Raw genomic sequence first — 22,227 nt, 5'->3', positions numbered from 1 at the left:
AACGAGGCAATATGCTATTCTCGAAGAGCTGCAGTTGCTGCAGCACATGGATGCCGCCATGGACAGCTTCTTTCGCCTGATGTCCACGGCATGACGTCAGCTTGACTCAGGGTGCTGATGTCCATCACACTTGTCGTTGTTGTCAGCTCTAACGTGCTCAGACAGAAATGACCCGTCTCTGTAGTTTTTGACGTGCCTTTCTCCTGAATTCGAAGCTGCCCATTCACAGTTGACGACACGCCTGCCTTGACTGTCACTTTTGGTGGCTTTACCTAAGCTTTGTGCTGAGGAGACTCACCTTTGGGAGGTGGGGGTGGGATGGGGGATTCAATTGCAGTCCACTTCAATTTTAGCTGCTTGAGTCTCTTATCCTACCCTGTTGCTGGTCTCGCTCGTTCCGGTGCCGGTACTCCTTCTGGTATCTACTGTAGCTACTTTCACAACCCAGAACATGCTTCTAAGATCTGCTAGAAGAAGAAATGGGATCAGGCAAACAGGAAGTAGTGAGGCCAGTAGAGTTCTAGTGGCTCTTCTCAGTCTGGCCCTAATCAGACCTCCCCCATTGACAAGGAAATTATTGCATAGTTTCGTTGTTTGGCTGACCTCCTCTTCCTCGGCGTAGGGGTCTGTTGCTAGTGCTTCTGGTTCCAAAGCACCACCTCTTCCAGGTATATTATCTCCATGGTTTATGGATTCTGGTGCTTCTACCACCTGCCTCACTTCTCTTAGTCCTCACCTCCCTTCTCCTTGTTGAAATTGACAATATCTATAAGATTTATGCAATCTCCAGTTCAGACAACTAGTTGGTCGTTTTTGACCGATTGACAAGACGAACTGAAACCACGATCTCCAAAGGTTGGTCAACTCTCATGAGTTATATCCAAAGCACTCTTTGAAATTCTGGGGTGTTGCATTAGCTACGAAGTACATATTCTTCAGACCAACTACATGCACAATGTTGGACCAACATTTAATTAGACAAATGAGAACGCGGAAGACCTTTTGATTGTTGAAATTGCTAGGAACTACATTTCAGATCTTCCTGTTTCTATTTAAGAATAAAAGCCAAGTCGTTTTGAATCAAGTCAATTTCATGTACACCCTCCGTTTCTAAAAAAGCTTCCAAACTTTGTCTAGATACGGAGGTATATATACATGTTTTAGCTATAGATTCATCCGTATATACAAAGTTGCAAAGTTTTTCTAGGAACGGGGGGAGTAATCAACATGGCTAGAGGATGTATCACAACAAATTACACGCTGATAGTGTCTATATAGTTGTGGATGGTGTAAGAATTGCTTTCACTCGTGTGTTCATTATGTGGAACTATTGATGAATTCTTTTATTTGTTGCTTTTTTTTCATTCATCTGTTTCAAAAGTTTACTCTTCCCAAAATTATAGCCTAACCGGCTTCATGTTAGCAATCCAGATTTTGATGAACTTATATGCAGGCTGCAGAGACAGCAACTCTTGAAGCAACCAGCAGGAGCTCGAAAGGAGGACCTGTATGATCTCTTGTGCTGTTACTTTGCCTGCTACTTGATATTACATGAGATATATTCTCTGATAGTGAATAGTATGACAATTGACAATGATAACGTAACATCATGAAGCATATTGTCACCCCAACGTTTCATCCGAGTGTACATCAGGACTAGGACTCTATATAGTTGTTTCTGTGGAAGTGTTGCATGGATTGAAAGCATTTTATGTTAATGAAGTATGTGCTAGTCTCTGTCAATCACCTGCTGGCAGCGAGACTGCATGACGACTTACCAAATTTGAGATCATGAAACATGCTATTTTAGAGGAAAATAAGTTTGGGTGATTTGTTTGTTTCATTTGCCTCTTGAACATAAAATGTGATTACTGTCATTTATGTGTTCTGTTGGTTCTTGCAGATTTCTTACATCTTTGTTGCTTGGTGTTTGATAATTGTCCTTACATCCTGCAGATACCTGGTGGAAACTCATGGCTATACAATTTAATATCTACAATTATTGGGAATCTTAAAGTCACCATCAGTAATGTACACATCAGATATGAAGATTCTGCCAGGTTTGCTAAAATCAATGACAATTATCTTTTTTCTTGTTTTGGATGTATTCTGTTTCCTTAGTGTTTTTTTTCTTCTCTCAGCAATTCTGGGCATCCATTTGCGTCTGGTTTCACTTTATCAAAACTTGCTGCCGTTACAGTGGATGAGGATGGTAATGAGACGTTTGATGCAGGCGTAGCACTAGATAAGCTGCGAAAGGTTAGAACAAATACAGATAACAGTTTATCATTGTTAAGTGTTGGGAAGAAATTCAGCTGCACCTCCTCTGTGTTAACAAGTTCTCAACTATGGTGGATATTGCTAGTATCATTATTACGATGCCCGCGGACAATTTTTTGTTGTTTTCAGCGAGTCATCACTGATACTTCTATAGCTAACATGTGGCTGTCATTTTTGCGTGCTTGTTTTGACATACTTTTTCACACCACAAACAGTTATTAGCTATTTGGTTGTCTGCTTTTGTTTTATTGTCTTGGTAGTCAAGACAATTATGCTCTGTGACATTAATTTTTCATTCTATTTTGTCCATCTTTTAGTCGGTTGAACTGCATATGCTAGCCATCTACCATGATTCTGACAGCAGTCCTTGGAAGCTTGCAAAGAAATGGGAGGATCTAAATCCCGCTGAATGGAGTGAGGTTGTTCCTTTTGCTGTTACAACACCACAACCTTTCATCGGTACCTGTCGCTGCTTCTTATTCCTGATGGCCCTTCACAGGTATTTCAAGATGGCATCGATGACCGTGCTGGCAATTCTATCTGGGCAATGAATCGGAGGTATTTGGTTTCCCCTATAAATGGAATCCTTAAATATAATCGACTTGGACAGCAGGAAAGAGGGGACCCAAACAACCCTTTAGAGAAAGCATCACTTGTCCTAAGTGATGTTTCTTTAACAGTTACTGAGGTATCCTAGATTTTTGCTTCTTTGATCCGTTCAACTACGGCGTTGATAAGTTGCTTATCAGTTGTAATATATTGGTGTTCCAGGCCCAGTATTACGATTGCATTAAACTGTTGGAAACAGTTTCAAGATTCAGGACACGTGTTGATGTTTCTCACTTACGACCTGTTGTGCCAGTAAAAGAGGATTGTCGTGCTTGGTGGCGTTATGCTATGCTGGCTGATCTGCGACAAAAGAAATTATGGTATCTTTATGTTCAATTCTACTTTTCCTTGTTTCTTCTCCTTTGATTTGTACTCCCCAGGTGCCTGACTGAGAGGAAAAAGAGTTTATTTTCCTAGTTTTTCTTTGGCATTTCATGAGAGGCTAACGATCTACAGAAGTGAAAGTGGACACACGCTACTGCGAAACCTCTGACACCATTATAGTTTTTTTATGTTTCAAGGAAGAAGAGAAAAATGAGAGCCTAGATCTCTGTTACCTTAAAGTCTGAGAAATAGATTGGATCCTTTACAAATTGTGATGGCTGTGAATTATTACTACTCCCTCCATTCCAAATTGGTTGACGCAGCCTTGCTCAGATTTGGTCTAGATACATGCTGTGTCAACTAATTTGGAACGGAGGGAATACAATTGATCAATTCCTCTAATTGTACAAATGGAAAACCTTCCGGATGGCCCGCAAATGAGATATGGACGTATGACTTAACATGATACAAGCATCGCTTGTTATACACAGCAAGTGTCACAGCTTGATTTGTAGGAGCGTAATCTCTAGGAGAGGACTATGTTAGGATCAACAGGGAGCGCTTGGGAGCTGTGGAAGAACAGAGGCAGCTAGGGCTTCCAGCCCTAGATGCAGATGTTATGCGTGAGGGCTGGAGGCAGAGAGAGAAGGAATACCCTCTAATTATCTGCCTAATTCAATCACACACGGCTACATCTGTTCTATTTCTTCCACAGCTGAGCGTCTGCCTTACAAACTGACTCTGACTCCGATCTAATATGAACTGACTATGGGTTCAAAATGGACTGACCTGTCACTTTCTCATCAGTAGGAATACTACCTAAACTAGGACTCTGACTGCAATAGCGATTCCCCCATCATCAGGAATCCTACTTGCTCATACTTTTGCCTAATCTCCAGGATTTGCAGATGCAGCTCCATCTTGTATTGTCTGGACTAGGCTGTGGCGGGGCCGAAGGGTGGCTGCGAAGCTTATGTCTTCCCTCACATAACATAAGCATACGATGTAGTAACCGAAGTTTTGGTTAATATTGACACTCGCCATTATGAGTCCTAACCAGTCACTTCTAGAATATTTTAATGACGTTGCACCGATCTGAATTGGTATGATTAAGTGTGATTATACCATCATGCAAATTATGTTGCATTTTTCTTAACTGTGCAGAAACTGGTGGTACATCTTGAACATTGCGCAATACCTCATGTTAATAACGTTATATATTTTGATGCGAATATTTTGTTAATTTTTTTCGCAAAGTTGAATGGTCATTCTGATGCTTGATCCTCTTTTGTTCCCAGCTATTGGTTCTCATGGGAGAGAACCAGACATCTATGCCAGCTTCGTCGTCGTTATGTTCAACTTTATGCCACCCTATTGCAGCAAGCTCCTTGTGTTGATATTTCTGAGATTCGTCAGATTGAGAAAATTCTGGATTCAAAAGTCGTAATACTTTGGAGGTGTGATATGCAATATCATATTACTTTTATCCCTTAAGTTGTGGTACTCTTTTCTTGGTTGTGATTTGATCTGTACTTTCAGGTTGCTGGGTCATGCTAAGGTTGAAACTGTGAAATCTAAGGAAACATTGCATAAGAAGGGCAGCTCAAAGAGAAGATGGTGGCCTTTTGGACGGTCCGTGAAACATATTGACAACGATATCTGTTCATTTACTATCCATTGCTTTGCTTCTCTTTTGGAGATACTCCCTCAGTTCACTATTTTTTTTTCTTGAGAAAACGCAACGTTGCATTGATAGAAAGAACAGTCTTACAAGCCTAAGACAAGGCCGAAACACCCCGACCACTCAAGACAAGATGACGCCTAACAGCTGCAGGACACACATTACAACAAACGCCACCCAACCACCGTCGGCCTAGATGCCATCCAAACATGTGCACAAGACATGACAGGCCCACCAACCCGAGAAAGGATGGCAGGCCGACAACATTGTGGACTGGCCTCGCACCTCAGGGATGTCCTCGCCTCGTCGAGGCAACCTCAAACCCCCACTAAGCTATCCAGATGACGTGGACCATTCAGTGGGGGGAGGAGGCCCACAAGGGCACGGAAGACTTCCAAAGGAGGCCCTCAAGGGCACGACGGACTTCCACTGACTGCAGAAGCCACAAATCCACCAACGTCTCTCGCGACTTGAGCACTGCTCCACCATGCCTTGCCACATCCCTCGCCTGTAGCAACATATGCCTACCGCCATCAGTCGAGACTCGTTGAGTGCTTCCATGTGTCCGAGAGCAGCAGCAGAAGACCATCCGCGGTCCACAATCCATGTCAATCGAGGTAATCATGTTGGCACATGAAAGATATGCCAGATAGAGTCTAGGAATGCGCCGCCGACTCGTGCACCAACCGAAGGCTAGACCTCCAACAACAACGCCTCTAAGAAGGGAGCGGCGTGAATGACACTGCCGTCGACCAATCCCAGCTCAAGGCTACATCTAGGTTTTCACCCGGAGGATCACACCACAAGGATGGAGGAAATCGGGGCTACTCGAGATGCCGCCAAGGAGGAAATGACGCGCGTTGACTCCATTGTCGCCGGCACCAAACAGGTCAGGCAGGGCTTTCACGCGGAGCACCGCGACCATCACTTGCGCACCGGTGGCAACCTTGGTGGCAACCTTGCGAGGACACATTGGCAAAAAACTTGCATCACCAGCAATCATGACAGGCTAAGAACCCCACTGACTAACCATTCCACCAACAGAGGCCACCATGCGCAGCTCATCAAGATCAGCATGGGATGACCACGAGGACAACTCAAGGAGGAGCTGTCCAGAGGTCAGGGGGCCTGTGCACCTGACAACCCAGATCCATGGTAATGAACCAAGATCTGCGGTAAGGCGCAAGTGCACACAACAACAGCCCTAGGTAGAGATCAGCAAGGATGCCAGCCGCATGCCATAGGGTGCTGCCGGACAGGGCCGACACAGCGTTGGCAACCATATCAGGCCGGGTGCCGGCATGCGCCTCCTTCCGGACGCCGACCACCCCCGTACGGCCGGCCAAACCGACCATCACGCACCAAGTAGCACTCCTAGAATCTACCACCCTGAGACCGCGCTGCCGGCAAGGCCATCACCTTTTCAACTCGCTGACTATAGCAGACGGCTTCAAGCTTCAGATACCTGGAGGCCAAGCCCAGGCAGCCGCGCGGCCACTGTCCAGGGACAGCGCCACGCCGGCGCTGGCTCACTCGTCAACCACCCGCGCGGACCGAATCAGGCGACGGGCTCGTCACCATGGCGTACCTCCGCTGGGGCCGCACCGCTGCGCTCGAAGTCGAGGATCTGGGGGAAGGAGGGGAGGAGGGAGGAGGCTGCTGGACACCCGGCTGGAGCTAGGCCCAAGGGCTCCAGATCGACCGCCGCCAGACCGCTCTCGCACGAGGAGCCTCCGGGACAGCCGGAGCTGCCGCAATGGCCACCCGTACCACGCCGGCCAGCAGGGCATCTGGGTGCCGTGCCGCACCACCCCACGACCGCGAGGAAGGGACTGCCGCCGCTGGCCGTCGCACATGCTTTGCCCGTCAGTTGCGAGGCCCCGACGGCTGCGAGGGAGGAGGCTAGGCTGGAGGGTCCCCCCCCCCCCCCCCCCGAGTCGATGCTGCGGAGCGACACGGTTTTTTCCCCTCGGTTCACTATTATAAGATGTTTTAGGCTTTCTTGAAAATGCATGTATGTAGACGTATTTCAGTGTGTAGGTTCACTCCTTCCGGTCCAAATCTAGTCCACATTGAAATATCTAAAACATCTTATAATAGTGAATGGAGGGAGTACTAGTTAGTAGTCACTACTAATAATCGAATGTTTTCATGGCATCTCTTACTAATAACCTGGAATCTATGGAAGCAACGGAACGCTTTTATTTTTGACAATGTAACACCTTCTATTAGAGCTTGGTCCTTTTCTTTTAAGAGGGACATCTTCGGATCTTCCTTCTCTCTTACAGAATGAAGGACGACCAAAAAACCCCTCTCTTAGCTTGGCTAGACGGGTTATGCCCAGGGCTAGGCCCTTTTGTACATTCCCTCCTTTCTTCTCCTCTTGTACATACTTTATCTCTTATAATAAAATTTTACTGTCGGGGCCTCCCCTGCAGTTTTTAGCTCAAAAAAAAGTTTTTATAGTGTTTGCTTTTTTTGAAATATGAATTTTTTCCTATTGGTTTATGGTTTGGGCGTGTCCTTGAATCTTCATCCGGTTGGTAACATTGAATGAGAAATCTTTTTTTCTCTGTCATATCTAAAATATGCCTTTTTTTAATTGAAGGAACTCGACTGGGTTACCTTCTGAAGCAGGCAGCCTATTAGAACCACAACTAGATGAGGAGGAGCAGCTAACCAAAGAAGAGTGGCAGGCTATAAATAAATTGCTGAGTTACCAACCGGACGATGATATGTCTTTTCCTGTCAAGAAGGTCCTCCCAAACACAATCCGTTTCTTGGTGGACGTGTCTATAGGCCAAGCTGCAGCAAGGATCATCAATATCGATCAAACAGAGGTTTTGTGTGGTAGATTTGAACAGCTTCAAGTGGTCACCAGGTTGTATCCAAAGAGTACACGATGTGATGTAACTCTGAAATATTGTGGTCTATCGTCCCCTGAAGGTTCTCTTGCTCAGGTCAGTGCATATGAAGCAATTTTAGTTTATGAATTTCTAGATGCGGACAATGGGAGGTGCTGGGCTGCTATCTGTCAGACCAATGCAACCTTGAGTCCTTGACCCTATGCATGATGGTCGTCAACTTGTCATGTTGATCACCGATCTTCTTTGGTTCTTAACTGAACTCATTTACGAATCAGCTTTTGTGTGGCATTGGCTTTTATTAGTGATATAGTTTACTTTGCATGATATTGAATTTCTTATGTTTTATGAACCTTCTTTATTCCATGTCTTGCAGTGACACATTCTTGGTTACTGTTTGCAGAGCGTCATCAGTGTGGGAAAGAGTAATGCTCTAGATATCAGTTTTGTGCGCGAGCCTATTGGCTTGGACTTGGATTGGCAGCTTGTGGCTAAGATATCACCATGCCATGTTACGGTACATCTGAACTTATGCATTCAAGTACTTTTAATAGTAGAGCCACCTCTTGCTTATCGTTCTACCTAGTGGACTTCTGGTAAGGTTGTTAGTAAGCTCTAGATGCCAGTTTTGATAGGCTGCACACAACCCATTTTGGCTTGGCTGCAAATCAAAGGTGTTTAGTTGCAAGCAGTAGGCTGATGTGGTAACCTCTTACATTAGAGTCCTGAGGTTACGCAGCACACATCACTGAATACCAAATAGCAACTAAGGAGTTCAGATAAACAGTTTGTCAAAAGGGGATGGTAATAGGCAGCACCACCCGGACTAGTAGTTACCTAATGACTGATGCACCACAAGTTAAGCAACTATAGCTCGTGATGCATCACAAGTTCATCATCAGAGGGGTTAATATATATACCACCTCCCACAATATTACAGACCAGGGATCAGTTTTAATCAAGTCCTAGCTAATGGAGAGATATCAGACCACCTCCCAACAGATCATGACGACCATCCACAACAGATGAGCAGCAAAGCAGTAGCACTAATCAAAGGGCCTGCATAGACAGGTCCTCAGCCATGCCCTCCTCTCACTTGCTGTCATCTTAGCATAGATGCCACCTTCAGCTTTGTTGTTCGCAAGGTAGGCTAGAACCTTGATCAGAAAGCGTGGATCGAAGAGTTGGCCAAAATGAACATACTTGGGCGTAGGGATGAAAACGGATCGGATACAGACGGAACTGAGTAATGCCACATTTGTTTTCATATTTTGTTGCGGAAGCAGAAACAAGTACAATCGGAAACAGACACTAAGCGAATACGAAACAAACACGGAGCGGAAAGCGGATGTTTGTTGGAACTAAGAAACCCCTTGACCATGCAGAAAAACGCAACCAAACTATTTTTTGTGTGTTAGTCTCTAAGATGAAATCAAATATGATGATAATATATACTCCCCCTGTCCTAAAAAAGGATGTAGAAATTTTGTCTAAGTTTGAATGTATGTAGACGCAATTTAATGTATAGATACATCCAAATTTAGACAAATCTGTGACATCCTTTTTGGGTTGCTCATCACACAAGCCACCAAGAAGTTGCTCCAAAAGTCAAAGCCGTAATCTGCAAGGATTGGATGATTGTACTCACGTGCCCAGTCTCCAATCGCTCGGGCGACATATGCCTTTTCTGAAGAAAGAAGCTTTTACTTGGACTGTCAACCAGCAACAACTTCTTGAGTCACTTAAGGCCAAGATGTCAGCTGCACCAGTTCTGGCTATGCCCAATTTCTCCAAGCTGTTTGTGTTAGAGGCAGATGCAAGTGGAAAGGGGATTGGCACTGTCCTTATGCAACCAGGGCAACCAATAGCTTTTATGAGCAAAGCTATAGGCCCAGACTAAATTCCTCCTTAATCCGGCCCCCTTGAAGTAGTGAATTCCGTGATACTTGTTGCTGTTGTTCTTCTACTTCTTTTAGTTCATAAATTGCTAGGCTTAGCCTATCAGGATCAGGGACAACATATTGTAGATGGGCATCATATAAAGGATTGTGTTGCTTGAGTTACTAGTTATTTCTGGAATTCGGCTTCATTGCTGGTAGTTTGCTTGAAAGCCTTGTTTCTGGCTGTTTATTTACCTTTGATTTGTAACCCATCGAATTGGAATTGTTTGTTAGGTTTTGAAGGGGAGTTATGAACGGTTTCTGGAGTTTATTAAACGGAGCAATGCTGTTAGCCCAACAGTAGCAATGGAAACAGCCACCGCTCTGCAAGTGAGTTCGTATGTCTTTATGGCCAAGTCATGGAACCTCTTGTCAATGTTGTTGTAACGTTTGCTTCAACCTATTGAAATGCAGATTAAATTAGAGCAAGTCACACGCAGGGCTCAGGAGCAGCTTCAGATGGTACTGGAAGAGCAGAGCAGGTATATGTGTTCCCATATTGCTGTGCTCAGTCTTAACTGTATCACCTTGTGTACTTCACTTTATGAGCACCACATGATCTGCCTAAATGTACTGATACATAAGAAATATCTTTTGCATGAAGTGTTAATGATGAATTCCTACAAATGAACATGCCCGTTTATGTTGCAAATACTTGAAAAAAATGTTAAACATTCCATTCATCTATGTTTATCATATTATGTATGATGATTATTTTCCTGACGTTCTTGTATAATCGTTAATACTTACATAGTATGCCCCTAATCCAGTGCCATCATGTGTTTATTCTTTTTCTCCATTTCATGTGATATTTCTAGATTTGGACTTGACATCGATTTGGATGCACCGAAAGTTAGGATTCCCTTGACCGGCAATGAGCACTTTGTTCTGGATTTAGGCCATTTTACATTGCATACAAGAGTAAGTTTGAGCTTCAGGATTTGTATGTATATCACACGCTTCTGCTGGTTTTGAATAACATTCCGGTTGAATTTTAGGATGGAACTCGGGATGAAGAAAGACAGAGTTTGTATTCACGCTTTTATATTGCTGGGAGGGATATGGCTGCTTTTCTTGTTTGTGATGTAGCTGAAGACATATATTATGTTCCGGAAAATCTATCCCACAGTGTGCTCTCAGGTCCTACTGCTGATGCTACTCAGTTCTGTTCTCTTCTCGATCCCTGTGGAATGTCAGTGATAATTGACCAGGTAAGTGATGACAGTCCTTTTTGTTGGAGTAGTTACAATGTGATACACCTAATTATTCCCTTTTGTCAAGCATACACTATTCCAGTTATTATCCCTTGACTTAATGAAATGTACAGAAGTTCTTGATAGTTAGGTGGACATGACTCGTCCATACTAATCCAATATAAGTCATTCTCTAATTTTCTGTGAAGTTCATAAAAATGTATTCATTGATTGATTCTATAATTGCGTGAAGATCAAAGTTCCACATCCGAGCTATCCATCGACCCGTGTTTCTTTTCAAGTACCCAATCTGGATATTCATTTCTCACCAAAAAGGTACTGCAAAATTGTCGAGCTGCTTGGTGTATTTTACCAGTTGAAGGGAAACAATACTGAAGAATCAAATAGCTATGAAAATGGTAATCTGGTGCCTTGGTATCCTGCTGATCTAGCTGGTGATGCTAGAACTTTGGTTTGGAGGGTATGAAGTTACCCTTTATGTTTTTACTTGAGTGTTCTACTGCAATGGGTTTATTCACTTAAGTAACATGGTTTTGTTTATTTTTTGTTTCAGGGCCTCGGCTATTCCCTAGCTGAGTGGCATTCCTGCCATGTTGTATTATCTGGGATGTATCTGTATATTTTGGAGTCAGAGCTGTCCCAAAATTACCAAAGGTGTTGTAGGTTTGTAAACATCTTTTCCTCATTTATTTTGGGTCAGAGATGTTAAAAAACTTATGATATTAGTTGACGTTTTCACTATAGTAGTACTTGTTGGCACTAGCAATTACTCTCTTCGTCCCATAATATAGATTTTTAGCATTTGTTTCAGAATATAAGGTTGTAGCTTGGATTTTTTTTCAATTACCCCCTCCCCCGTTCAGCTCCCACACAACATGCGTGAGAAAAAATCCATACAAAATTGGAAACAATTAATTGGGATTCCTAATTCATGGCCCAACGATTGCTTAAAATTAGGCAGCAATGTTTTACTTTCCTTAATTGAACTTGGATGGCACATATATGGAGAATCAACAAGAGAGATTTGTGGGATTTGTTATGGTAAGTTAGGAAGATATGGATTTCCCAAATTTTACGTTGATCTCAAATCGTTTAGCTAGGGGGTCTTGTGTAAAAAATACTCTTACGCTAATTTCCGTGCCAAAAAACTATAGGCATTATAGAATGAAACAGAGGGAGTATGTTATTACAACCAATGTTGGTGTAGCAAGTGGAAGGAGATTCTGAGAGAAGTTCCCATGGACGTGTAGAGGCAGGCAGGATTTCCTTAGATTTTAGTACAATTCTCCAATTTTGTTGCGGATAAGACAGAAGAATATATTAAATATAAAACATGTACCCCTACATTCGCATTACTGCTCAAAATACTACCCGTACGTATCTTCAGGACTAGTTTTAACGCTCTTGCTACTTACATGTGTTTTAATATTTGATATTGCAGCATGGCAAGCCGGCAAGTATTTGAGGTGCCATCAACTAGTGTTGGTGGGTCTGTTTACAGTATTGCTGTGTGTTCTAGAGGTGCAGATATGCAGAAGGTAAATTACTTAGACTTTCGCACTCTGTTGCTTTGTAGACTTTGTTGTTACTAAATATATGATTGTTTGACTGTCATGAGAATTTCTGAAACAAGCATATATTTTCTTGACTGGAAACAGCTTGTAGTTGCAACATAAAAGAGCAAATGTTCAAGACTCTTAACAAATATACAGATTTCTTGAATGGTCAAATTCAAGAGTCATTTAAGCATGAAAACTTGAGAAAAAGTTACATTACCTTAAACTTAAAGTCATAATGGGTTCAATGTTTAATTCATGATTTATGGTTGCCTTAATACATGATTTATCTTTGCCAAAGTTGATTTATGGCTTATGAATGAAGTGAGAACTTAGTGAAACACCAATGCATATCAGTTTGTTTGTGTCAGAAACATCTGTGGCCTTTCAAGCAAGGAATAGTTTCCTGCAATATGAGTTAAAATTTTGTAATTCTTGATCCTATAACAGGAAAGGGTTCTTGCAAACATTCTCTAGTGTTCTTAAATGACTTTCTTGCAATTATTTGAAAAAGTAACTTCTACTTTTTTACTTATTTTTTTAATTTTAAGTGGCAGAGGTAGAACTTTTAGATGATTAATATTTGATACTTGATACTTTTAGAGTGCTGGCCTAATGTATTGCTCCTTTCCCAGTTATCTTCTGATCTGAGCATTATTACATTTGCAGGCACTAGAATCAACCAGCACACTGATAGTTGAATTTCATAATGAAATTGAGAAGGCCAATTGGATGAAAACGCTTGTCCAAGCGACATATCGAGCTTCAGTAGGCCTTTTGTTACTAATAGTATTTGTCATAACCTGATGTTTGTACTTGGTTTATCTTCTGTCATTTCTCATCATCATCCTTGCTTGTTGTAGGCACCTCCTGAGGTGAACATATTCGGAGATCCTATCAGTAGAAATCCAGAAACAAGCACTCCAAGGCTTAGTAGTTTGGGATCAGTGGATCTTCTTGTAAATGGGTCTGTTATTGAAACTAAGCTTTCACTCCACGGAAAGGTAAAACTCTTCATCTTTTTTGCCACCTTGATTGTTTTGAGCGTAAAAAACTGTATGGGAGGCCTCATCAGTCACCCTGCTAAACCGGTGACCCAACCCGCACCGCACCGTTCATCAGTTTTGCATGGTGTCACCAGTTTCGCTGGGTTGAAATTGTTGAAACCGTGTCTGCCTCTGTGAGACCGGGCCGTTCCTGATGAGAGGAAAATTTGCTCTTGGTGCGGCTGCTCTTTCTGAAATTTGTCGCTAGCTCACCCACCACTACCGATTCGTCATAGCCACTGGCTACGGGGTGATTGTCCTGCTCCTAGCGCTTGAGCTCGTGGTGGCTACTCTCACCGGCGTCGACCATGTGGTTCTCGAGACATGCCTGCGTCGTGGGCTCAGCATCACCAACATCGGCACCGTGTTCGCGGCCGACTCGGCTGACTACGCCATCAGTCTCGTCTTCTCCGTGCTCTGCTTAACGAGATGCCGCCGCGGCCACACATGTTCGCATTGGCTCTGCGGAGCAGGCTAGACTGCTACACCCTCCTGGCTATCTGTCACGGCCAGCCCAGGGGGTGGGTGTCAGATTGTCCGGTGCGACCCCTGAATTTGCACCGTAAGGATACAGGTCCGCCCTGGCTAAACACAGGGCCGAACGGGGTCGGACCCTGTCGTCCCTAGGGTCGAACCACAATGCCGTCTTCTCCAATCGAAGCCGCAGGGAGCGGAGGATCCAGCGCTCGCCGACGCGCGATATCGAGGAACTTCAGATAGCTGCAGTTGGCTCCGTGGATGGGTGACCCATGCTCTGCGGGAGGATGAAAATTAGAGCCCGGGATTCAGGATGCTGGAGATTGGATCAGCCGGCTCCACCTCGAATCCCTGCTGTCGGAGACGAGACCCTCCGCCATGCTTGGTCACCAGCTCCATGCCTCCAACGGACTCAAGGCAGCAGAGGCCACCTGCCTCCATGGAATTTTTACTACGGCTGGTGTCGCTGCGGTTGCAACGAGTGTTCTTCAAGCTAACGTACCCCGTTGCCTCTGCCATAATAGGATATGCTCTGTTCCTTCAGCTTGTGATAGAAATTATTCTCTGATTCGATCATGCAATCAGCAAATTTCCTGGGTGAAATTTATGAGTGGTGAATTCTGCCATGATTTCTTGAACTGCTTTCAACTACGCGCTCAGCATCCTCGATCAGCAGTAGGAGCAGCTCGGTAGAGCTAGAAGGGCTGAACCTAGGGCTATTCACTACCCAAACAAATGAAGTCTGGTCCAAACCTACACCCTTGTATTTTTGTACAGGTCCAGTGGTTCAGTAACAGGTCCGAATCGGACCGGACCACTTGCGTCTACTCATCCTAAAGTAGAGACCAAAGATGTCTTAAACAGGGAAAGCAAGAGTCTACAGTTGGGGTACCGATGATTTAGCACTCAGATCATTACATGGTTACATGGAGAAGGATTGTCGTGTTTGTAGACACAGCAGTTTATGAGAACAACAAGAAGATAGGGGGGAGGGGAGAGGAGAGGGAGGAAACAAAAGCGCTGGCAAAGTCGTGTCTATGTGTTGCGGGCTCGCAGCTGCTATTATTGACTTTCCTTGTGCCCCACAACCACATATTCATTTTGTTTTACCAGACAACCACACATTCTGGAAAGCACATACTGTAAACTCAGCTGTTTGTGTTTGCTCCCTATAATTTTTTTTTGGTGCACTGATGTAGTTATCATTTATGCCATTCTTTCAGTTGGATAGAAAGAACAAAGATCCGGAAGAGCTTCTAATGTTAGAGCTCCTTGGAAATGGAGGAAAGGTATTTGCTTTGGTCTTACTTAATTTTTCATTGCAAAATAAATGCAAACTAGATGTATTCTACAGTCTCACATAATAACCCCCTAAAGCACAAAATAGCCCACTTAATCCTTAATCTACCTGGTACTATTCAGGAATTCCCCTAAGTGGGATGACAGCATGGTTCCTCCTTCAACTAAGTCGCTTTCAGTCTAACTTAGCAAACCAGTCTAGTCACTTAGGGAGATTCGTGAATGGTATTGGGTAGATGAGGGGTTGAACCAAACTAGATTTTGTTTTTCATAATATACTCCCTTCATCCTACCATATACATGTTCAAGGCTAATATGGTAACCAACTGCAACGAGGGAAATGTTGCAACAATTCCCCCCCAAAATTGGACCAATATTGTGAACCGAGAGATTAGCATTCAGCATATTAGACGTGTAAATTTTATATCAGTTACATGCATAAACCTAATTTTTTTATTGCTGTTGACCATCAAGGTGTGCATTTTTGTTTTACTTTTTTGTATCCTTGAATAAATATCAGAGTCAGTTTATGTGGATGAGAAATCTGCATTACAAGAATTTTGATCCATACATTTCTTTTTTGATGTTTGGTCGAATTACATGGTAGAGATGGATGTTAGAATGTTACCAATTTGTTTCTACCTTTTACATGACTTCTTGGAGGTAATCAGGTACCTACTGGGGAAGAAGCTTATATTATTTGCTGTATTAATCTGGGCTAGATCTGACAGTCTTGACTTGATCCACAAGTAGGATCAAAACTAGACTTGCTATCTTTATGAAAGTCTATCTCTAATATTTTACCAGCTTCTTTTCATTATGCTGGCTGAATCTGCTGCTTACAAGAATTTCCACATTAACATTTGGTTGCGGTTTTTTAGTTCATGGGGTTAAGTGCACTCTGATGAAATGAATACTCAAGTGAGTGGAACTATTACTTAAACAACTATATTTGCATGTGTTGGTAAAAAATATCTTATTGTTGAAGTTAGAGAACTTAAGTGCACTTAGTACTGTTGCTGTACCCATTTTCTGGAAACATATTGTAGGATTGCCCATTCATTTCATAGAGGAAGCCAAGCTTTGGGCACGAGCAGGGGCCGGTCTCAGAGTGTGTTTGCCAGGCACTTGGGATGTTTATTAATTCATGTTCTGAGTGAGTTGTACCCAGCCTCTCTAGTCTAGGCTTGTAAATACTCTATCTGCCTTTTCAATGCAACGAGGCACAATGCTTTTGCATTTTCTTGAAACTAAAAAGAAATTTCAGAGAGGAAGATAGCGTGAAAGTTATCTGTTGCAGGTGGCCAGTTGATCCTATCGAGATTAGAAATACCCACGAGTACACTTGCTTTCTGTTCATTTATCTTGGCATACATGATATGTTTATGCTGCATATTCCTGCAAGTTCCCATCTTCATTTTATGCCCTGTTCCAAACATCCGTTGCTTACCCGTTAGTTACTTTTGTAGGTTAATGTTGTTCAATCTTCTCGTGGTCTAAGCGTGAAAACGAAGCTGCACTCGTTGAAGATTAAGGATGAGCTACATGGTCGTCTTTCAATGTCTACAAAGTATTTAGTATGTTCAGTGATTAATGAAGATTTGGACTCAATTCCTAAGAAAAAAGAAGATATAGAGTCTGAAGGTTCTTGTACACCTGATGGGGAGGGTCACCAAAAATTGTTCTCTATGGAGGAAGATTCTTTCATGGATGCATTGGCAGATTTTACGCCCGACCAAAGTCCTAATCTCCATGATCTTGATACTCCATCAAACTCAACATCTGATGTGAATGATTACACTATATACTTTGATGGGGATCAGCCGAAAATGAAACATACTGAAATTTTTTATGAGGCTCAAGATAACAATGTTACCGATTTTGTTGTCCTTACGTTTTTGAGCAGGACTCCAGACTCTTGTCTTTATGATGGTATAGATTCACAGGTAAGTGAAAAGTATTTTCCGGACTTCACCAAAAGACATTTTTCTGCATGTATCTGTCTTCTTTTTTTGAAGTTCTGTAAGCAGGGATAATCTAAATATGTCTTAATAATACTTTGATTTGTCAATTGAAGTTCTTCGAAAAAATAATTGCAGTTTGCTGTTTTACATATTTGAAACCAATTGAATTATTAAGGTTAAGTCGTATTTCAGATAGCACTGGCATTAAATTGGAGATGTTTAGTTCAATACTAGCTATTCAGACACTATCTATCTATCATCACCAGATTGTGTATATATGTGAAACTGGATTACCTTTCCCCATGGTAAATGCCATCTGTTTACTTTAGAACACTAAAAAAATGCTAGAGATATTTTTTTTGAGCTGAAAACTGTAGGGGAGGCCCTGGCAGTAAAGTATGCTAGAGATATTTGTTAGGCTTTAAATAGGTAGCTGCTTGGCAATTCTAATAACGGGTTGAGTCTAGGATTTTTTTCTTCTTCCAATCCTGTTTTTTTTTTTTTAATCCTAGGGTGTCTGTTCCTTCCATTCTGCTAAAGTTTGTTGTTTACATGTTTTGCTCATTACAGATGAGTATCCGTATGTCTGCACTGGAGTTCTACTGTAACAGACCCACACTTGTTGCTCTTATTGAGTTTGGATTTGATGTTAGCACGGTTAATTCTCTGCCAAAGAGTGACCCTGACATGGCAGGTGCAACACAGAGTGCAATACCAGCAGGGAAGGAACACAGTAGTCGCACTGTTGTTAAAGGACTATTAGGTTATGGAAAACGTCGCACTATTTTCAACATGAAAATGGACGTGGATCGGGTATCTATGTTTCTTAATAAGGAAGATGGTTCTCAGCTTGCGATGTTTGTGCAGGAGAAATTTCTGTTTGACCTAAAGGTGAGTTGAAGGTAGTATAAGACGGAAGCAAAATGTTGTTTTATATTCTGTACAGGCATGTGATATAGAATGTTTTGGATGGCTGGTGGTGTTTATGTACAGCTCTTACATTAGGTCAATAACGGAAATTTCCCGGATACGACCATCCATGAAAACAGCAACAGGGGATGTGCTTAGATTTTTAACTTGCCTGTTGTATTTCATTTTGCATGCTTCTTTTCTTGTTAGCTTGCTACTCTCTTTTTTCATGCAATTATATTTTTTGTTCTTGAATTTTTTTTTCCTTAACAGGTTCACCCGAGCTCATTTTCTATTGATGGTATGCTGGGGAATATGAGATTTTGTGACATGTCCCTCGGGCCAGATCATCGCTGGGGTTGGCTTTGTGATATACGGAAACCAGGTGTTGAGTCGCTTATAAAGGTATTATTATTGATGTATTTGTCCAGCTGTTATATTGCTCAATGATAAAGGTTAATTCCTGAATGCTGCATCAGATGAGCAGAGTAATAGTCATCTCTTCAGTCTTGAAGTACAATGTTGGCCATACATTATTACATTTTCCATGCAATCAAGTATAGGTATACAGGCTATTGTTGATTCTACCATAGTACCATGGTTGCCAGTATATCAAAGTTCAGTATGTTGTGTTTGCCACCTGGAAATTAGTGTTAGCGTTCCCTCTCTGCTCTCTCTCAATTTCTCTCTCCTTTGAGTAAAAGGAGAAAATGAGGGACTAGCACTACAGAGGAGAATACACGGTAGTTTCAGGCAACAGATGCCTTCTTCTTCTATTAGCTTTTGTAGCAACGGATGCTACACAATACTGGCAACGAATGCCTACAAACTTAGCTACCTATGCTAGGGGAGCAACCTATGCTCGAACTCCATGCTTACCCCAGCAACCTATGCTAGGATAGCAACCAATGTTGCCCCAGCAACCTATGCTAGGACCCCATGCTTACCCCAGCAACCTATGCTAGGAGAGCAACCTATCTGTTTCCTTGCTTACATGGGAGGGGTGGTACCCCTATTTATACTTGTACATGACCCTTTAGATTGTTGCCATATGGCACAATCCAAACCCTACACCATACTTCTAGAGTACTCTACAAACTCTAGATATTTCATACTACTCCTAAATATCTTACTCTAGAACATTCCTAATTCTAGAGTTCTCCCTACATACCTTGGATACTCCTAGGCATGCCTACACAACCTATGTGCACTAATTCTAGAGTTCTCCGTACATGCCCTGGATACTTCTAGAACCACATGCATGCCTATCTATTTAGTACACAACCTATGTGCACTGATCACTCACATAAGACACAACTCATGTGCCTTGTTCACACACAGAAAGCACACAATTTGCCTATGTGTGCTATTCACAGTACACCATGACAAGATTACTTTCAGGCTAACAATTAGAGCTATAGTTTCTAGCAGATTATGAAAGCACCTAAGTTTGGATTAAACATGACTAGGGTAGTAGTCTATTTCCTGCATTTTCAGTGAGGTGAAACCTGTTGGATAAAGTCTCTGTACTGTTGTCTCTGTGGAGAGGCTGCTGCACATGGTCCTGTGGAGGACTGGCTGCAGCATACATGGTCCTTGTGAAGGACTGCTGTTAGGATAGGAAAGTATCTTTGACTGCCTTTAGGGGCATCAAGGACTGGCAGTTAGCAGCACCCTTGACTGCTTTTAGGGGCATCAAGGACTGGCAGTTAGACTAGCATCTTAGCATATTCGTGGCTGGCTAGCAGCTATATATCTGTATCCCCAACTCTCAGATTGGTCATGGCATTGTGTGAGATGTGTGAGAAATAAACCAACGAAAATTGCCCCAACTCTCCTCGTGTCATCCTCTTCTTCATGAAAGTGAGGCTAGAGATACTAACAAAACCCACATGGTAACACTGGCTCGCCAACCAGGACAGATGCTGGACAGAGATCACCTTGAGCGTTGCTGTCTATGGCACCAGTCAAGATGCCTCCTTTGCGCCTGAGAGCCAGAAACAAGGCCTCATTTGGTCGTGGACTGTTTGTTCTTGCAGCAGACTGGCACGAGATACTGTCTTGGCTCCGGATGACCTGCAAACCGCTAGAGCGCATAGCATCGCTCGCTGGTTGGTGGTCTCATGCCAAACAGGCCACCCCAAACTCAACTACTGTGTGTTCGAGGGAGCCCGACGTTCGATCTGCATGATAGTTGCTAGGATTAAGGACGAAGTGGCACTGTGGGCCAGAGCAGGTACCCCTGGCCTGATGGTTGTGCTCCCAGTGACATGAGACATTCACTAGTGCATCCTTGTGTCCATTGTAATAAACCTCATAGGAGGATTGTACCTTTAACCCTATATTTCCAATAAAGTTAAATGCACAGCTCTTTTGCGCTTTCTCAAAAAAAAAAAATGTTAACACAAGAACAACTTTTATCTGCTCACAACTTCTTGCATGAAAACAGCTAATCAAAGCAGACCTCGCCAATGTTGATCAGCCTATGGTAACAAAATAGTCCGTGGAGTCGGCAGATGAGCTCGTGTCTTCTTGTAGTTCTATAGCTATTTGTAGCGTTGTACAGAAAGTTACAGTACAGTTATGTCCTTATTACTAGGCCGAGTAATCATTGAAGTTATGGTAATAGTTTTCTGTTGTGGCCTATTAGTATCTTGATTGCTTTTTCAATCAGTTGTGCAAATTGAAATGGTAATACTTTTATGATTGCCATACATACTTGAGGTTTTATAATACAATTCTTTCTGGCAGATGAAGCAGTGGAGTAATATTGTTTTCCTTTCTTTTGCAGTTCTCCTTCCAGTCTTACAGTGTTGATGATGATGACTATGAAGGTCATAATTACAGCTTGACTGGGCAACTTTCTGCTGTCCGCATTGTCTTTCTTTATCGTTTTGTTCAGGAGGTATGCATTGTCATTGTAATTTGGATTATCTGATCATGCATGCTATGTTAAGCACCTTTTGGTTTTGCAGTTTACTTCTTACTTCATGGAGCTTGCTACCCCTCACACTGAAGAAGCAATTAAGTTTATGGACAAAGTTGGAGGTTTTGAGTGGTTGGTTCAGAAATATGAAATGGATGGTTCTTCTGCTATAAAGCTGGATCTTTCACTTGACACACCCATAATCATTGTCCCAAAGAATTCCCAGAGTGAAGAGTATGTCGATGCTTTATTTTCAGTTTATTAATAACTCTTAGGACAGTTGCCGTAGTTATTTAATTAGTTTATTATGTCCTTTGTAGTATACCAACACTTTATCTTGCCTGTGGAAAATTATGAATTATTGTGGTTTCTACAGGGTATAATTCAATATGCACATAATTCACATTTTTGTTATTTTTTTCGACTTGTGGTTTCTAAGTAGACCAGTGAACTTTTGTCAATATTTTGGCTTGCTTCCCCCACACAATGACATCATTCTACTTTCATACTGCTGTAGCTATATACAACTGGATTTGGGACAACTGAAAGTTAGGAATGATTTTAGTTGGCATGGTGGTGATGAGAGTGACCCAGCAGCCGTGCGTCTTGATGTTCTCCATGCTGAGGTATTTATTGGGATGGAATTTTAATAGTGTAATTTCCCTGCCTGGGTTATTTATTCTCCTCCTTCAATAACGTGTAATCAGATAAATGGAATCAACATGGCGGTTGGGGTCAATGGAACTCTCGGAAAGTGTATGATTCGACAGGGTCATGGCATCAATGTAGAGGTGCGGCGTAGTCTGAGGGATGTTTTCCGGAAGGTCCCAATGCTCTCCATGAAAGTTGAGGTGATTAATCTGTTTTCTTCTACAGTTTGTCTTTCTTCTTGCTGTTTGGCCGCTGTAGTTTCCTACTTAAGAGCTGACCTCGTGTTTCTGGCTTGAAATTTTATGTTTTTGAGGGAGGCCACCTTGTCCCAAGCGACCAAACAATGGCAGTGTATGCTGTTTTCCCGCGTTGCATATGCCTTTGCGAAGCATATGCCTTTGTGAATCCCTTCTATATGACTAATACACCTTTCCATGTTGCATTCTTGATTTTTAATGATTTTTATTTGTCACTGTATGCTTGAATG

The 22,227-nt window shown here is 42.5% G+C and overlaps 1 protein-coding gene across 1 annotated transcript in view; it reads left to right on the top strand.

Moving 5' to 3' along the window:
* Positions 1 to 22,227, top strand: part of LOC124692276 — a 59,782-nt gene that overhangs the window by 14,525 nt on the left and 23,030 nt on the right. Inside the window, exons 6-32 of the mRNA XM_047225615.1 lie at positions 1,454 to 1,507; positions 1,957 to 2,060; positions 2,142 to 2,259; positions 2,598 to 2,699; positions 2,780 to 2,968; positions 3,052 to 3,209; positions 4,512 to 4,670; positions 4,753 to 4,845; positions 7,503 to 7,854; positions 8,162 to 8,275; positions 9,933 to 10,028; positions 10,113 to 10,180; positions 10,517 to 10,619; positions 10,697 to 10,909; positions 11,145 to 11,372; positions 11,466 to 11,575; positions 12,354 to 12,450; positions 13,138 to 13,236; positions 13,332 to 13,472; positions 15,215 to 15,280; positions 16,760 to 17,236; positions 17,825 to 18,145; positions 18,437 to 18,568; positions 20,955 to 21,068; positions 21,139 to 21,323; positions 21,607 to 21,715; positions 21,797 to 21,940. Coding sequence (XP_047081571.1) covers positions 1,454 to 1,507; positions 1,957 to 2,060; positions 2,142 to 2,259; positions 2,598 to 2,699; positions 2,780 to 2,968; positions 3,052 to 3,209; positions 4,512 to 4,670; positions 4,753 to 4,845; positions 7,503 to 7,854; positions 8,162 to 8,275; positions 9,933 to 10,028; positions 10,113 to 10,180; positions 10,517 to 10,619; positions 10,697 to 10,909; positions 11,145 to 11,372; positions 11,466 to 11,575; positions 12,354 to 12,450; positions 13,138 to 13,236; positions 13,332 to 13,472; positions 15,215 to 15,280; positions 16,760 to 17,236; positions 17,825 to 18,145; positions 18,437 to 18,568; positions 20,955 to 21,068; positions 21,139 to 21,323; positions 21,607 to 21,715; positions 21,797 to 21,940 — 4,146 coding nt within the window. The remainder of the gene's footprint in view (positions 1 to 1,453; positions 1,508 to 1,956; positions 2,061 to 2,141; positions 2,260 to 2,597; positions 2,700 to 2,779; positions 2,969 to 3,051; positions 3,210 to 4,511; positions 4,671 to 4,752; positions 4,846 to 7,502; positions 7,855 to 8,161; positions 8,276 to 9,932; positions 10,029 to 10,112; positions 10,181 to 10,516; positions 10,620 to 10,696; positions 10,910 to 11,144; positions 11,373 to 11,465; positions 11,576 to 12,353; positions 12,451 to 13,137; positions 13,237 to 13,331; positions 13,473 to 15,214; positions 15,281 to 16,759; positions 17,237 to 17,824; positions 18,146 to 18,436; positions 18,569 to 20,954; positions 21,069 to 21,138; positions 21,324 to 21,606; positions 21,716 to 21,796; positions 21,941 to 22,227) is intronic.

Source organism: Lolium rigidum, chromosome 2 (genome assembly GCF_022539505.1).
Source record: "Lolium rigidum isolate FL_2022 chromosome 2, APGP_CSIRO_Lrig_0.1, whole genome shotgun sequence".
NCBI lineage: Eukaryota > Viridiplantae > Streptophyta > Magnoliopsida > Poales > Poaceae > Lolium > Lolium rigidum.
The sequence above is the reverse complement of the archived record's forward strand: the minus strand, read 5'-3'. Positions and strand labels throughout refer to the sequence as shown.